A 16,793-nucleotide genomic window follows, 5' to 3' on the forward strand; every position below is an offset into this window, starting at 1 on the left:
AACCCATAGGTTTCCCAGTAGACCAATCTCATGATAATGGACATCCAGAAACAAGAGGAAAAACACAAATAAGACTTAAATGGCTAAGAAGAAAAAAAAAATTCTGTGTTTATTTTTAAATCCTCCTCCTATGCAAGGTGTAGAATTCTCGAGTCTCCCTCTCAACCAGGGCCGCAGTGATTTACATCTGACAAATGGAATGAGGCCCCAAGAATTCTGGGGCTAAGTTATGAAATGGAGCTTCTATTCGGTTCTCTTTTCAGATACATCTTGACTAACTAGAGCCAACACATTATGCAGCCAACCACAGGAGAAAATTGGCGGGAAGGACACCGTGGAGAGACCACACAGAGGGATCAGGAGCTGTGAGATTTCTTGGCCCGGGCTTGAGACGGGAGAGTGTACAGACCCTCAGGTGATGGTGGCCCGGGTCCAGTAAATAACTGAAAGCCTCACACCCACCTCCCACACCTAAGGACCACCCAGAGTAGCCCACAGAAGAGTCCTGGAGACTCTCCTGAAGGCCAGCTTCTTCTTGCTTTGCACTTGACTGTATATTCTGGGCTGCGAGGTTTGCCATAGACACTGGAACTTTACAGACAGCATGTACAACTGCTGCTAAACTCCCAAACTGGTCTTTTCCAAGGCAGTGTCTGTATCTGTTACACAGAAAGTGAAATAAAACTTAAAATGTGCTCAAACCTGTTAGGCTAATCTTTCTAAACTATAAAATCTGTCAAATGAAATACAAGGAAAATCAGAAAGATGGCTTAAGGACTAACTGTTTTCATTCAGTACATACTATGAATAAATCATATATATATATATATATATATATATATATATATATATAATATAATATAATAACAATTAGTGAAAAAGAAAGAAGCCATGAATCAGAAAAAGAAGTAAGAAGGAGCATACTGGAAGGCTTGGAGATAGCAAACAAAAGGGGAAAATGATGTAATTATATATTTTAAAAAGCATCAACTAGTTTTTCCTTAACCCATTGAAAACGAGTTGAGAGTCAATGGAATTTATAAACTATCATTAATAATACATGCATAAATAAACATATTCATAATATCATATTTGAATATAAGGACTACACAGAAAATCATATAACTAATTTTAATTTAAATCAATATTCACTAAATATTAATTGCTAACCATTTTAAAGTCATTGTTTATTAAATTTAATTATGCCTAAAATTTACAAACAATGTAAATTTTAAAAATTTTCTAGACTAAAGTACTGGAAATTTAGCTGTCCTGGAAGTATTACTACTAAGGACCAATAACAGCATGGGACATGCATACACATTTTATACTACATGTGTATTTTCACTCAACAACCTGATATTTCAGGCTTTAAGGTTGCCAATAATTCATACCCATACTATTTAAATGTAGGTTGGACTCTACACATTTCTATTTAAATTCTGGCTTTGTAAATCAAATCAAGATGGCTTAAGAGGCTTTTTTGTCTTCCTCTGAACTATTTACCCAGCTGTAATTTGAAGACAACTTATACTAAAATTACCATTTCTTCATAAAATGGATACATGAGGTATGTTGAAAAGAAAACATGGTTATTTTCCAACTACATATATAGCATGCACACACGCCTATGGGAAAGAGTTGTGATGCATTCCTTCCAATTTGGGGGTGAATTCAGGTTGTAACTACTCTGCTTCATTTGTTCCCAAGGCTTCTGTAGTGAGAGGGAACACAAAGAAAGATCATAGGATGCCGGGAAAACAGCATTATCCTGAGGCAATGAATGTTCTAGTAGGGATTCCTGGAAATTACAGAGATGTGAGGTGGGCTTCTCTCCTAATTTCTGAAATGGTAATTGAATATGCAGATAAACTCAAAAGACAATACCAGTGGTTTCGTTTTATTTGAATTCCGTGTTCAACTTCAAAGTCTGGAATGAGACAGGACAGTCTTCCTGGGATGGAGCAAACATTAATCTGACACCATCTTAACATTTTCTACAGAATTTGTTCTTATTAGTCTTATGTCACTGTCAAGGCCTTTATATCCCAACTTTCCTCTTTGCTGACCCCCTAAAGCTTCCACTATCAAACTTTAAAGGACTTCTTGTCAAAATGTAAGTTATGACTCAGTTGTACAGGAGATGTTAGGACAGCTCCATCACCTGGAGCCAGCACAGTGAGAAGACAAAGCAGCCAGGTCCACAGCTGTCCATCTTCTTACTTGGATGCTGATGTCATCAGTGTTTCTCCAACAGGACTGTGTATTTTTTCTTCTCCATCATTACTCAAAGATTTCCCAAAGTAATGTGTACTCCAACACTGTCTTTCCCATACCACCCTCTCAATCTGCTTAAACACGCAATTTATCAGTTGTTATATTTTCTTCTTTCTCCGCCTCCATTGTTCTGAATCTTAATTCTCAACTGAGAACTTGAAAAGCAGATCTCCATTGTGTATACCTTGTGAGTTTTCTGTGGCTCCTAATATGTAACCTGACTCAGAAGAGATCTGATTGTCCATGTATTCTCTCTGTTTCCATCTCACCAAATGCCCAAGAGTGAGCAAACGCTTGGTTCAGGGAAAGAGAGCCGTGTTTTTCTGCCTCAAACATGCTTGGAGGAGTTAAGAATAAATGTTAGAGTAGTCATAATGCACCTGTGTTACACAAATATCAAGCCCCGCAAACTTGAATTATTTTTGTGAATGATATTACCTTCTTATAAACTTTCTGGTAAATCAAACCCTACAATACCTTCATTATTTTATTGACATTTAATTAAGAGGGGAGCAGTTTGGATTGGAGATATAGCTTGGTGGTTAAGAGCATTGGTTTCTCTTTCACAAGCCTAGGTTTGATTCCCAGCACCCTCTGGAAACAAATAAGCACCTGTAAGTCAACTTACAGGAGACTAAACGACCTCTTCTGGCCTCTGGAGGCACTGCATACATGTGGCACACAGACATACATAAAGACAAAATACCCATACATACTTCAAACAAATTTTAAAGTCTTTAAAAAAAAAAAAAAGAGGGAGCACAGAGCTAAACAGAGAATTCTCAATAGAGGAATATAGAATGGCAGAGAAACACTTAAAGAAATGCTCAACCTCATTAGCCATCAGGGAAATGCAAACTAAAAAGACCCTATGATTTCACCTTACACCCATCAGAATGGCTAAGATCAAAAACTCAAGAGACAACACATGCTGGAGAGGTTGTGGAGAAAGGGGAACCCTCCTCCACTGCTGGTGGGAATGTAAACTTGTACAACCACTCTGGAAAGCAATCTGGCGCTTTCTCAGACAACTAGGAATAGCACTTCCTCAAGATCCAGCTATACCTCTCCCAGGCATATACCCAAAAGAGTCTCAAGTACACAATAAGGACATTTGCTCAACCATATTTGTAGCAGCTTTATTTGTAATAGCCAGAAGCTGGAAACAGCCCAGATGCCCCTCAGTGGAGAAATGGATGCACAAATTGTGGTATATCTACACAATGGAATATTAGTCAGCAATAAAAAAATAAGGAAATAATGAAATTTGGAGGTAAATGGTGGGATCTGGAAAAGATCATCCTGAGTGAGCTATCCCAGAAGCAGAAAGATGCACACAGTATATGCTCACTCATATAGACATATAATATAGGATAAATTTACTAAAATCTGTACACCTAAAGAAACTAATAAAGAGAGAGGACTCTTGCTAAAATGCTCAATTCCTATCCAGAAAGGCAAAGAGGATAGACATCAGAAGAAGGAAAAAAGAGGGAACAAGTCAGGAGCCTGACACAGAGGACCTCTGAAAGGCTCTGCCCTGCAGACTATCAATGCAGATGCTGAGACTTATGGGCAACCTTTGGACAGAGTGCAGGGAATCTTAGGAAAGAAGTGGGAAACAGTAAGATCTGGAGAGGACAGGAACTCCACAAGGAGAGCAACAGAACCAAAAAATCTGAGCACAGGGGTCTTTCCTGAGACTGATACTCCAACCAAGGACTATGCATGGAGGTAACCTAAGACCCCTTCACAGATGTAGCCCATGGCAGTTCAGTATCCAAGCGGGTTCCATTGTGATAGGAACGAGGACTGTCTCTGACATGAACTGATTGGCCTGCTCTTTAATTACCTCCCCCTGAGGGGAAAGCAGCCTTACCAGGACACAGAAGAAGACACTGCAGCCACTCCTGATGAGACCTAATTGACTAGGATCAGAAGGAAGAAAAAGAAGGAATCCCCTAGCGGTGGACTTGGGGAGAGGCATGCATGCAGAGGGTTCAGGGAAGGGAGGGAGGGATGGGTGAAGGGAGGGAACCACAGGGAGGATACAAAGTGAAAAAGTGTAATTAATAAAGAATTAAAAAATTAAAAAGGGGGCAGGTTAACTTAATCTTTACAAATGTCTCCTAGATATTTCAGGAGACCATCGTAATTTGGAAAATCTTTTAGTACTTGAAAAACTACAATCTAGGGTAAAGTATTTCTTAGGACAAATCACTTACTACTGAGCATGAGGACCTTCATTCTGATTCCAACAACCCATATAAAAATCTGGAAGCAGCCAGAGCATGGAATTCCAGTTCTAGGAAGGTGGAGACGGGATCCCTGAAGCTTTCTGGTGAGCCATTATAGATGAATTCACACTTCAAGAGACACTGAGACTTTATCTATCACTAAATATATTAGTTTTGAGACAAAGACACCCAGTGTTGGTCTCTAGCCTCCACCTGCACACACACACACACACACACACACACACACACACACACGCACACGTGTGTATACATAAACAAAGTTACATACCAAAGCCAAACAAACAAGCAAAACAACAACAACCTAACTTATTAGTCCTTTACATCTTGAGCTGTGGATATACGGCCAATTTGTGACAGTGAATTTCTTCAATGAGTTTATTTATAGTCCAATAAATTTCAGAAACTCAAACCTAGAAAATGCACGGTGGGAAAAAAAATCTCACGATAAATTATTATTTGCACAATAAATACTTTAGATTTACATATTATAATGGTACTCTGCTCATAACAGAGAGACCAAAGGACCTGTCAGAAACAATGTCAAGGACAGAATTTTGTTGCATCAGGTTTTGAGGACTATAGTCCCCCAAAACAGGGAAGGTGTGATGAGGACATCTAGCCTGCGGAAGAGTGATCAGAAAGCAGTAACTTGTTACCTAGCACTAGCTAGGATGCACTGAACCAGATGAGAACCTGAAATGGGCATGGCCATCAAGTCCCAGCCTTCATGATCTCCCTCTGCCAGCTGGTCTACATGTGACACAGCTCTTAGAACTTCCAGAACAGCACCAACGACTGGCCAACTCTCCAGCCAACACTTGAGACTTGGTGTGGTATTTCACAATCAAACTGTAATACTAACTGATAAGTTAGGTTTTTGAAGGTGAACGAAAAACTAATTGCTTCTATTTAGTGTTCTTGAGAAAGCCTAGTTTATTTATTAAGTGATTAATGATTAAAAAAACATTCTTTCTTGGATAAATTAGTAAAAGAAAGCTTATAAAAGTAAATAAACTGAAACCACAATTTACCCAAAGAACTTTCATTTAAACCAAAGGCTGACATTAGAAACATTCAAATGCAAGTTTACATGTTTTCAACAAAACTGCTGTATTCTACTCTTTGATTTTCTGCACTGATATATTCATATTCTGTGTTGTCTGTATCAGTAATTCTTCCCTAAAGGTGAAAATTCTCTATCTTTCCAGCCAGTGATAACTACATAAATCCTTTATTCTCAGTTTTTCCTAATTGCTAGGAGAATTAAAACCAGTTTTATAAGGAGAATATTTTCTATGAGATCTTTATGAACTACTGAGGAATAAATCTCCCTAAAAAGCTAAATAATAAAATGATATTATAAAAAGATTGTGATGATTTTTATGTATGGGTGTATATGTACACATACATGCATACACACATACATACATACGAATATACATGTATAGCGGATATGAATAGCATGGCTTTTAGATACTTCTATTTGACCATCTGAGGAAAATCACGGTAAGCAACCTTCATTTATCTCTGCACTACCCTGCTGCTATGTTCTATGCCTCAATGAGCTGTTACCTTAGCTCACTCACTTGTTCCTTGGAGTCTGGAAGTATCTAACCAGTGGAAGATACTGGGCATATATATTCTCTATTCCAAGTCATCCCCTTGTTCAAGGTGACTGCATCCTCTGACATTGCTCTGCATTACCAATCCAGGCCACATTAGGCTATGATACCACTCCCGGACCCCAAGTACTGTGTAACAAGAAAGCTTACAATAACTCAAATCCCACTTACACTTGACTGCACCAAGATCCTTAAATAGCCAAGGACTATTCATGGAGATAACCTAAACCTCTGCACAGATGTAGCACATGATAGTTCAGTGTCCAAGTGGGTTACATAGTAATGGGAAGAGGGACTGCCTCTGACATAATCTGATTGGCCTGCTCTTTGATCACCTCCCCCTGAGGGGGGAGCAGCCTTACCAGGCCACAGAAGAGGACAATGGAGCCACTTTTGATGAGAACTGATAGACTAAGATCGGAAAGGAGAGGAGAACCTTCCCTCTCAGTGGACTTGGGGAGGGGCATGCATGAGGAAGGGGGAGGGAGGGTGGGATTGGGAGGGGAGGAGGGAGGGGCTTATGGGGGAATACAAACTGAATAAAGTGTAATTAATAGTAAAATAAATAAATAATTTAAAAAGATCCTTAAATAGAAACACCAAAAACACTAATTCACAATGTTCCCTCATCAGACCCTCTTCATTTTTATTTGCTTAGATGCAACGTATGGATTTTTCTCTAGGGTTCACTAAGGAAACCAAAAAAAGTCACAAAAAAAACCCAATCTCTTTTCTTTATTAAATGAATCCAATCTTTTCCACACTTGTGGCCTCAGGTTTACAGCTAAAATAAACAAACTGACGCTGTGGCAGCTATACTTTCTCCCACCTAGGTAAGGCCCTTCCCTTACCACACTTTCTCTTAAACTGAAGAGCAGAAGCTTTCCCATCTCCATGATTATCTGCCCTCTCATTTCATCTTCATATCAACATCTCTAGGAGTGAAGATGACTTTACCACCTACTCACCTCACTCTTCTCATCTCTCCAACAAGGTTTCTGGGCACACTTCACTGCTGACATTTTTAATAAATCTTACCGATGATTTCTACACTGGCGAACCCACTGGTCCTTTCTCTGGTTCATCTTAGGAGCCTTGCAACAACACTGAAGGAGTATTGGCTTGCTACCTCTCCTGCTGCCTTAAGGAATGCTTTCTGTGCCATCTATTTCTCCAACCTTGCTGAGGGTTTTATTCAGTGTCTTTGCTCCCTTAGTCTTTTGCCTTAGCACCATACATCACTCTTTGAGCTCCATCCAAAGCATTCAATCCCTTGTCCATACAATCTTCTCTTTGACACAGCTGTACCTGCTCAGCTGGGATAACTTCATGATATGTACAACTTTCCCATTATTTTTATCCCAAGTCCCATCTCTTCACTGAACACTAAATGTAAGTAAGAATAGCACCATACTTCAAACTCAATCTTTCCCCCAAAAGACCCTGTGATTTCACCTTCACTTTGTCCTGTCTCTTCTTCTGCCACAAGAAGTGCTTCAGTCAATCAAGAGGCTGTAAACTCTGAACATAACCTCAAATTCTTCCTGATCCATTGCCCTTCAGTATAAAACTACTCAACAGATGGGATGGGATGATACAGGGAGATGGTGTTTCTTTGATACTTTTGACTAGTTTTATACTAGGGATTGTATTGAACACCATGTAATCGGTGATTTCTACAATTTCACAACATTCTGAAAGTCCTTGCAAGTTTGTAGGATGCATAATGTTTTCCATTCATATGAAAACCAGAGTGGGAACTGCCACTAATCTTCAAAAGTCTGCATCATGGCTTGGATAGACAGGCCTTTCACAAGGAGAGGGAATTCTGTCTCCTGGCTGCTTGCTAGCCAGGTCAACTTTACATTTGGAACAAGACTTCTTTGAATGTTTCAGGATGAATGAACTGCAAGGAGGTAATATTCACATTCCTGCCACTTCTCACCACCTTCACACTGCTACCCACTCCTGGTCACTATCTACTTGACAACTGCTGCCACACCTAAACATATTGTTGTATACAGTTGAGTTTCAACCCACCTACAGCCCTTTACAGTGAAGCCTGGGATAATCCTAAACTCAGTCCCTCCTCCATTCAAATGCTTAAATGGCTTTCTAGTGATTAAAAGAAACCAATCCCATCCCTCCCAGTTAAAGCTCAGTGTTCATTTCTGTACCACTTCCTAAGTTCATGTTCTCAAGCACAGGGAGCAACATATTGAATCTAGAAAGTCAAGTGTTTCAAGCACGGGGTAAAGCTTATATTTCCTACTGAGCCCTAGACATTGCCTGTTACATGGCCATCTCTCAAGGTATGCTGAATGGAGGAAGGAATAACAGCACAATCCCCAGCCCTCCACACCCTTTCTCTCAAAAGCCTACATAAGTAGCTTGGATTTAAGAAAGAACCTTTAATCTCCTGAACTCCAGCCAGTTATCCCATGAGTTAATTTTTTTAGTAAAGCTTGGCTGCTGTGTTATTTCTTCTTCCAGTATTGTCCTCATAGAGGCAAAACTTCCAAAGAGAAAAGCACTTTAATTTTAAAGTACATGTTTCTTTAGAAACATGTAGTTCTCATGATCTTTAGATTTTTGTAGCTAAAGATGCTTATAAAAATATAACTCCATTTGGAGAAAGGTTAATTAAAGCTATATTTTGAGATTGAGGGAATATCCAACTGATGCCTGGCTCATCCAAAGACCCATCCTTTCGGAGAGTGCTAACCACTGACACTATGAACCATACTCTGCTAATCTTGCTGACAGGAACCTGACAGAGTTGTTCTCTAAGAGACTCTACCAAGCAGATCTTCAAAACAGATACTGAGACTCACAGTCAAACATTGGTCTATGCATAGAGAGTTTGGGAGAATAGTGGGAGGAAAGGAAAAGGGACCCAGAAGTGACAGGAGGTCTGCAAGAGGACCAAAAGTGCTAACTAACCAAAGCCTAGAGGGGTTTGCTTCGACTGAAGCATCAACCAAGGACCACACATGAACTGGATCTAGGCACCCTACAAAGATGTGGCAGACGGGCAACTTAGGCTTCAAGTGAGTTCTCTAGTAAGGGAAGTAGGGACTGCATCTGACAGGGACTCACTTGCTAGCTTTTAGATCACTTTCCCCTGGCGAGACTGTCTTGACAGGCCACAGGAAGAGGACAAGTTCAGTCCTGATGCAACCTGATGAGTTGGGGTGAGGGGAAGGGGTGGAGGAGGGGAGAGGAAAAGAAAGCGGGTCTGGGAGGGGAGGAGGGGAAAGGACTACAAGGATTTAAGGCAAATAAAAAAATAAATGAGAAAAATATAACTATTGTTTCAAAGCAATACTATTAAAAATATATAAGACTTGAAAAATTAAATAAGCTATCCTGTTTATTATTTTAATTTCACTCTTACACCTCAGAAGTTATCTTACTCTTCCTCCTACACCTTCGTTTAACATGTATTTTAGGATTTAATAATATCCAGAAGCAGGCATTTTCTGGATAGATGATTATTTTATCGCAGTGGGCAATGGGTTATAAAGATAAATATGGTATGATCCTTACCCTTCTAGGAAATCAAAGTTTTAGAAAGGAAATAAGACATGCATATATTTCATTAAAACTTAAATATTATCAGTAGGGAACAATAACGTATTTTAGAAGGTGGCAGAGGTATGGGCCCACCAGAAAAGGCTTAGAAGGATGACATCTCAGCTCAGGTTTTGAATGCTACCCAGGAGTCTGATAGGAAGAGATGGAGCACATGCATTCAAAACTCTAAGATACCAAATAGGCAAAGAAGCTGGAGAAACACATTCTTCATTAAGAATAGCAAGTGTGTTGGTGTGGATACAGATAGCTAAGGTCCATGGTGCAGACTACAGGTGCCTCCTTGCTTGGGTTAATTCTAGAGACCTTAGCTTCTGAACCATGGAGGAGTCAAAAGAACTTTGGTTCAACTGAGTGACCTTCACAGACAAGCTGGGGGACAAGTCAGCTGTAGCAGCCATGAAGAGGGTGAACTAAGCTGCAAACTAGGAATGAATTAGTACAGGCTGATAAATGTGATGACAATACAGGAACAACGGTGAGAATGGAATAGGAGAGGTGGACTTAAAGACAGACATCCGTGAGAGAAATGCTATGAAGTGATATGTGTTTATGTGTGTGGGTGTGGAAACCAGATTTGCAGACTTGAATACAATTATTTATCTGTTTCCTGGAGAAGACTGAAGAGACATCATAAGGCCCTTGGCTTTCTTTGAAATTTACTGTAGAATGAGTCTTCATGGAGGACACCCAGTACATATTAGGAAATACATAAAGACAATGCAGAGATGGAAGACAGAGCCATGAAAGGCTGATGATATTTTAACTGAATCGATAAAGCAAAACCCAGAGAAGATATTTTGAAATATTGAAGAAAAGAAAGACATAGATGACCACACTCTGCCCCAGAGTCATAAACCCACAGGCAGGCAGGCTGGAAGGAATCACATCAGTTCAACACAGTCAAATTCTCACTTCAATCCAACCTCTGAGCTTTGTATTTTTCCACCAGCTTTACTGTGAAGTAGCCCAGGCCCAGAAGGGTAGAAGACTCTCAGGGGTCACATTCCAGCAAGCAACAGGGACAAGCTGTGATCCCCCTGCAGTATACACGCAAAGGCGGTGTTTTTACGTGGTAATCCCTGTCCCTTCATTTGATGCCCTAAGGCTCATTTCTCAACTCACCCTAAACCAAATGCAGATAATCACTCTCCCTAGGGCTACTGGTTCCTATCCTCCTTTCTTTGGATCTAGATTCTGCCCCAGCTCTGAGCTTGTATCTGCTTAGTCTGATTATCGCAAAGCAGGCTGATAGTGCCTGGGAGTCCGCTTTCCACCCCTAAGCTCTCCTCTTACCTTTAATTAGCAGTGTTGACCAGCACTAAAAAACTGCCCACACCTCACATTTAGCCTTCAAAAGCTCTCACAAGGATATTTCTCTACTCTCAGAAAAAAAGAATTCTGTGCCCCATGTATGTGGAGACTTTAAGCATATCTATTTTCTTTTCCTCAATTAAATGATAAGCTCTTCAAGAAAAGGCCTGGTTTTCAACAGTAAGAATTAAGTTTAAAAGATAAGTGAGGATAAAGGCAGAAGTAGGGACACGATATTATTTAGTCAGTGTGTGGCTTGGCATTTGTAAGACTAAAATAAGCACCAATTACAAATAAGGAGAATGGCTATTTCAACAGTTAATCTGAAAAAGACTTTTAGAGTATAAGCGGACATTGAAAGTAACACAGAAAATGGCTTTGCCCAGCTTTTATATTTAAGTTATATTTCTTAAATAAAATAAATCCATTATGAATAACTGAGTGAACTATATTCTAAAAAGGCTGATTAATATCTGCACTTTCTATTCCTATGAAATTCACAAAAATCAATTACAATTTCAATAGTCAATTTTTAAATGCCCCTTCAGTGTGTATTCTAAAATTAATGTCCTCCAGTATTACAGTGGGGCACAGAGCTGCGCAGCCTGGTTAGAGCCAGCACACAGTTCCAATGTTAACAGTATCTAAGGGCAACACAGCATAAACCCTGGCTGGTTTCCGCATCCACGTTTCAGGGACAGAAAGAAACCAATGAAACAAAGCTGAAATCCAAGTAAACATCCCAGGCTAGATGGCAGGCGTACTCTTTGCAGTTATTCTTTCTTCTCTGTAAGTAGAAATGAGAGAAAAATCACAGAACTCACATTTCACGATTTGCACATTAAATGGCACACATTCCCTTTTGTAGAACTGAGATCCTAAGCTCATTTTTTTTTTATTTTTTTTTTAATTAAAAGCCAAAGGAAGGGCTGGTTTATGTCCACAGTGTGCTTACCACACAAACACTAGGACCTGAGATTAGATCTTCCGCCCTCTCTTAAGTGAGGCAATCTCCTAGGCCAAGCAAGGTGGTGTATATAAACCGAAATGCTAACTCTGGAGACATGTAGACAAGAGGACCCATGGATTGCATTGGCCACCTAGTCTTGCTCAGTCAGTAAATTCCAGTTCCAGGTTCAGTTAGACCCTATCTTGAAAATGAGGTGGGGAGGGATAAGGGAAGACATCTATTATCAACTGCTGGCCTCAACATGCATGCACACACATGTACGTGTGCACTCACACATGCATATGAACATGTACACACACATATATCACATACACGCAAGCGCGCACACACACATGAAGCCACCCAAGACCTATCATCATGGGATAAACTTAGAGTGATCAACCTACAGAGGTTCTATAATTTGTTCAAATTAAAGGCTCACTACCTACCGAAGAAAGAGAATTTTTCATCTTAAACAAATATTCCAAAATAAACATAATATCAAATATAAAATAAATATGTGACGTTGCAGTTGTCACATCCATCAGGCAATTTTGAGAAATAAGCCATCTCCTTAGATATCAAATGTAAACCGTGTGAGGACGCCTAAAAAATCCATTGCATATCTCTTCATGATATATTGTCACCTAGTAATATGTGTCTTAAAGAATTAAACCACGGGCTACTTCAATTAATCATCACAACCCTTTTTGGAGTAGCCATAAGGAACACGAAGCAGAGAAGCATTAATGAGTGACCATCCACACAGCCAGTGATGTGATTATGCTAGAGTTTCTACCTGCTACATGGGCCCTAATTCCCAGTTTCCGATGAGGCATCTTGAATGCTACCTGCTTTCTTTATGGTTAAACTGTGTTCAAGTAAAAGTTAAAATAATGTAAAGCACTATTTTGCGAAGGGTAATGGAAAGTCAGAACTGCCGTGTTTCTATAAATTTATCTAAAAAAATAACCATCAGAACTAATGTAAACACAGAGGGAGAAGAGGAGAATGCACTGAAGTCAACTGCATTGTAGAACCTGTCTAAGGGAGAAATATGCTTCTGAGTGTGTTCGTTAAATAAGCTATGCTGTCATTGAAGTATTAGCTATCAGGGTTCCCCAGCTTAGTGCATTCTGAGTTCACAGGAGTAATACAATACAGTTTGAAAGCCAGTCTAAAGATGTAAGGTATGCTAATAATTTTAAAGAACTAATTGTGTATCCCAAACCTGTTAATTTATATGAGGTGATCAAAGACAAAATGATTCTTTAAAATTTAATTATTTGCCTAGTTATAATTATATTTGAAGCTTATAAACAATAAATTGACTAAAACAGACTAACATAAAACAACTATGAGATGTTTTTCATATTTGCCAGAAACAAAAGTCTCCTCTAGTTGTGTGCCAACAACTCAGAACTCTTCGCTGAGTCTCAGTCTGAGTTGTCAGATCCACTATTTACAGAAAGGGGCATTAAGGCATAACCTTTCTACAAAGTAAATAGAAAGCCAATATGGCGGCTGGCCAGATGGCTCAGCCAAGAACCACCAAGCCAGAGGATCTGAATTTGATGACCTGAATTCACATGATTTCTGACTGTCACCTGTTTACCATGGCATGTGCCTCCTACATAAAATAAGTAAATGTAAAAAAAAAAAATTAAAGTCAATATAGCAGCTATTTATGAGAGGGAGACCTTCCTTCAGGTCAGAGCAGAGTTTAGAATGCTTAGTAGGAACAGCGGATCTGAAGGTACTTGATTTTATGCCGAAATTGAAAGAGCTATTAATAACGGGAACATGAATAGAAGAGTATCCAGATGAGGATATACTCGACGAAAACTTTAAAACTTAAAACAGAATGAGTGGTAAAAGATGAAAGAACATCACGAAGGAATTTACCTGTGTCGCTCAATGCACCAATAATATTTCTTTGACATACACCACGTGGAAAACTGTCTTACCATATACTCCATATTAGAAGCTGTTGGGTACACCTGACTTCTCAGTTTATTATGGAGATCCAAGATGCTCTGCATGTCATTGTCTGTGATGGCTCTTTTCCCTCTTTGCTTAGCTGTCCACCATTCACCATCCTCATCCATGTACTTTTCCAAAAGCTTCTCCAACAAAGTGGCATTAGGAACCACCATAGCTGGAACTGCTCTAGCCATGAATAGCAGTGCGGTCACTCTGAGCCACTCCCGGGCTGTACACATCATACTGAACGGCCTCGGGGTTTCCCCGGGAAAATCTCCAAGACAGGCTCGTCCACTCCTTTTGGCTATAAGACATGTCAGGGAATTAAGATGAATTTCTTTTCTAATAGCAAACTCTAACAAGTAAGCACTCAGTTTTTGAAAATACTTTTCTACTGCCCCCATTTTCCCACGGAGAGCTTTCACAATGTACTGATTGCACCAAAAATATTTTTCCAAGCCAAAGGGCAAGGGCAAGAAAGTAGCACGGGAAGCTCAAAGCTTGAGGATAATTTCTGAATTACAAGGTTTTAAATGACATAGGTTGCATTTAGTCTGCAAAAAGTACAATCTATATAGTGATGGAGTGTTTTGTGTGTGCGTGTGTGTAGACGTTAATATTTTCTGTAGAAACTTCGAAGGGTTTTTATTTTCTTCACAATATCACAGCATCTCACTTGTGGGTTCATAGCTATTTATACACTGTATGCCTTTGTTCCTGGGTACCTGAAAGGGGTACCTGAAAGGGGCCCCCGGTGGTGAATCACTGTGAATGAGTGGCTCCTGTCCCTGGAGCAACTTTTCTTTCACCCACGCGTAGATGGAGAAATCAATCATATTTCCTACAAAGTTTATGCCCAACTTGTGAACCATACCCTACCAAGGGCGCTCCTGGAGGACTTCAGACAGGTCCTGCACACACCACAGGAGCCCAAAATTCACTAAACTCCGCAGAGGAGGCAAGCCCAGGACAAGGAGAAACCAATGAAGCCACTTGCAAGAACTAGCCTGGGTCCTCTCTCACCTCGGTAGCCTCGGGTTCCTGCCCTGCAACCCACTTACCCTGTCTTGGCTAGACCTTTCTGTACAACTTTGGTGTTTTTCCTAGATCATGTTTCCGAAAGGGGAGCTAGGAAAACGTGGCAGCTGGACCACTCCGGATGCAGCTTGGGAATCGCCTACCTCTCCAGTGTGCTGTTCCCCCGGAGAGCGGAGCCCAGCGGGATGGCCGATCTCTGCAGCTGTCCCGAGCCTCCACTCAGCACTCCACCGAGGCGACGAGGGGAAAGGACCGGGCCACCGCGCCACTCTGAACAAGGAGCGGGCTGGCTGCTGTGGACCAGCTGCTACCTCCCTGACTCCTTGCAAACCTGGGAGGAGCAGCGGCCGCGAGCTCCGAAGTTAGTGGCCCCGGAAAGCAGCTCGCTCGGCAGTGGGGGGCTCCCCTGTGCTCCTCAGCCGTCGGTGCTGGGTGGGGCAAGGGGAAAGCTCCGCGGGTACCTCTGGCTTTGGCCGGGTGATGTCTCAGCGAGAGCAGAGCCCCGGAGCAAGGCGCTTCCGCTGCTCCCCAGCGCTCGCCGGCATTTATTGAGGTCCCTGCGCAGGCACGTGACACTAGAGCCCTCCTTGCCCACCCCACCTCCACCTCCACCCAGGCCTGGCCCAATGCCCACGGGAGTCGACTAGCAGCAAGCCAGGAGCTTTCGTGGGCGTACCCTGGGTCTCTGTAACGGGAGGGAGGGCAGGCAAGGTCTGGACCCTGCGGGAGGAAAACCCCTAACTTCTTCTGCCCCCTTAACTCCATTCCTATCAGGCACCCTCCCCCTAGTTCCACCCTGAGGGGATGCTAAAATTCTCCAACAGCCTGGGCGCAGTGGAGCTAGTTCCATAGCTTGAGGTGGTTGGGCAGAGGGGTGTGCTCAGGCCCTGCAGTCTATTACACACACACAAAAGGAGACCTATGGCGCCGAATGAAGAGAGAAATGCTTTTTATTTTCTCTAATGGGTCCCCATTGGTCTCTAGGCTCTAGTTTCTAGAAGGGAGAAGTCTTTCTTTGGCTACTAAGGCTTAATGAGGACCAGATGGAAAAGAAGTTTCAGAAGACTATGGAGGCGGATATTGCCTGACAGTTGAGACCTACGCTTCAGCCATAAAACATGCAGCACTGGCTTCTCAAAGGGGGTCGCAGCACTTGGCACTTGTGAAAATAAGAGAAGGGGCCTTTGAATAATACATCACTGATAGATTGACAAGAGCTCATATCTCAGTCCCAGGACAATAAAGAAGGGAGTCCCGCATTACCCATGTTGCAACCTGAAGGAGGAGTTTACTAATTTTACATCCGTAAGAGTGTTGCCCTACTGAGTGCAGGGCTGTTTGTACATGCACACTTTTATTTTGAAGTAGAGTGTTTAGTTCTCCTGCCTTTGCAGTTGCTCCTTTGAGTCCTCATCTCAAATGTCTGTCTCTGTATCTGGAGTACCGCACAAGACCACATAAAAACCCTGTGCTGGGGATTCTCCCATCACTCCAACCACTGCCTGCCTCTTTGCACTAACCCGCTGCCCTTCTGTAGTCAGATCCCAAAGTCTCTGATGACAGGAACCCTTTCTGCCTGTAACAGGGATTAGCGGGGGAAACAGACCTATCAGAAAGACAAACTTGTAGGCCACACCGAAACTTCCCACATGTAGATCACCATTTTTGTCTTCAGTATCTTACACACAAAATGGCTGTAAAGTTGTAGTTTTGATATAATTCATAATTATTATGCCTGGCATTCAGGAAATTGGCCTT

At 41.3% G+C, this 16,793-nt stretch overlaps 1 protein-coding gene across 1 annotated transcript in view; it reads right to left on the minus strand.

Moving 5' to 3' along the window:
- The window catches only part of Crispld1 (cysteine rich secretory protein LCCL domain containing 1), a 35,634-nt gene extending 20,350 nt beyond the window's left edge, over positions 1-15,284 (minus strand). Inside the window, exons 1-2 of the mRNA XM_055603393.1 lie at positions 15,179-15,284; positions 13,982-14,301 (exon numbers count right to left, since the gene is read on the minus strand). Coding sequence (XP_055459368.1) covers positions 13,982-14,239 — 258 coding nt within the window. The 5' untranslated portion in view covers positions 14,240-14,301; positions 15,179-15,284. The remainder of the gene's footprint in view (positions 1-13,981; positions 14,302-15,178) is intronic.
- Positions 15,285-16,793: the final 1,509 nt, after the last annotated feature.

Source organism: Psammomys obesus, unplaced genomic scaffold (genome assembly GCF_907164565.1).
Source record: "Psammomys obesus unplaced genomic scaffold, mPsaObe1.curated_primary_1811, whole genome shotgun sequence".
Lineage (NCBI taxonomy): Eukaryota > Metazoa > Chordata > Mammalia > Rodentia > Muridae > Psammomys > Psammomys obesus.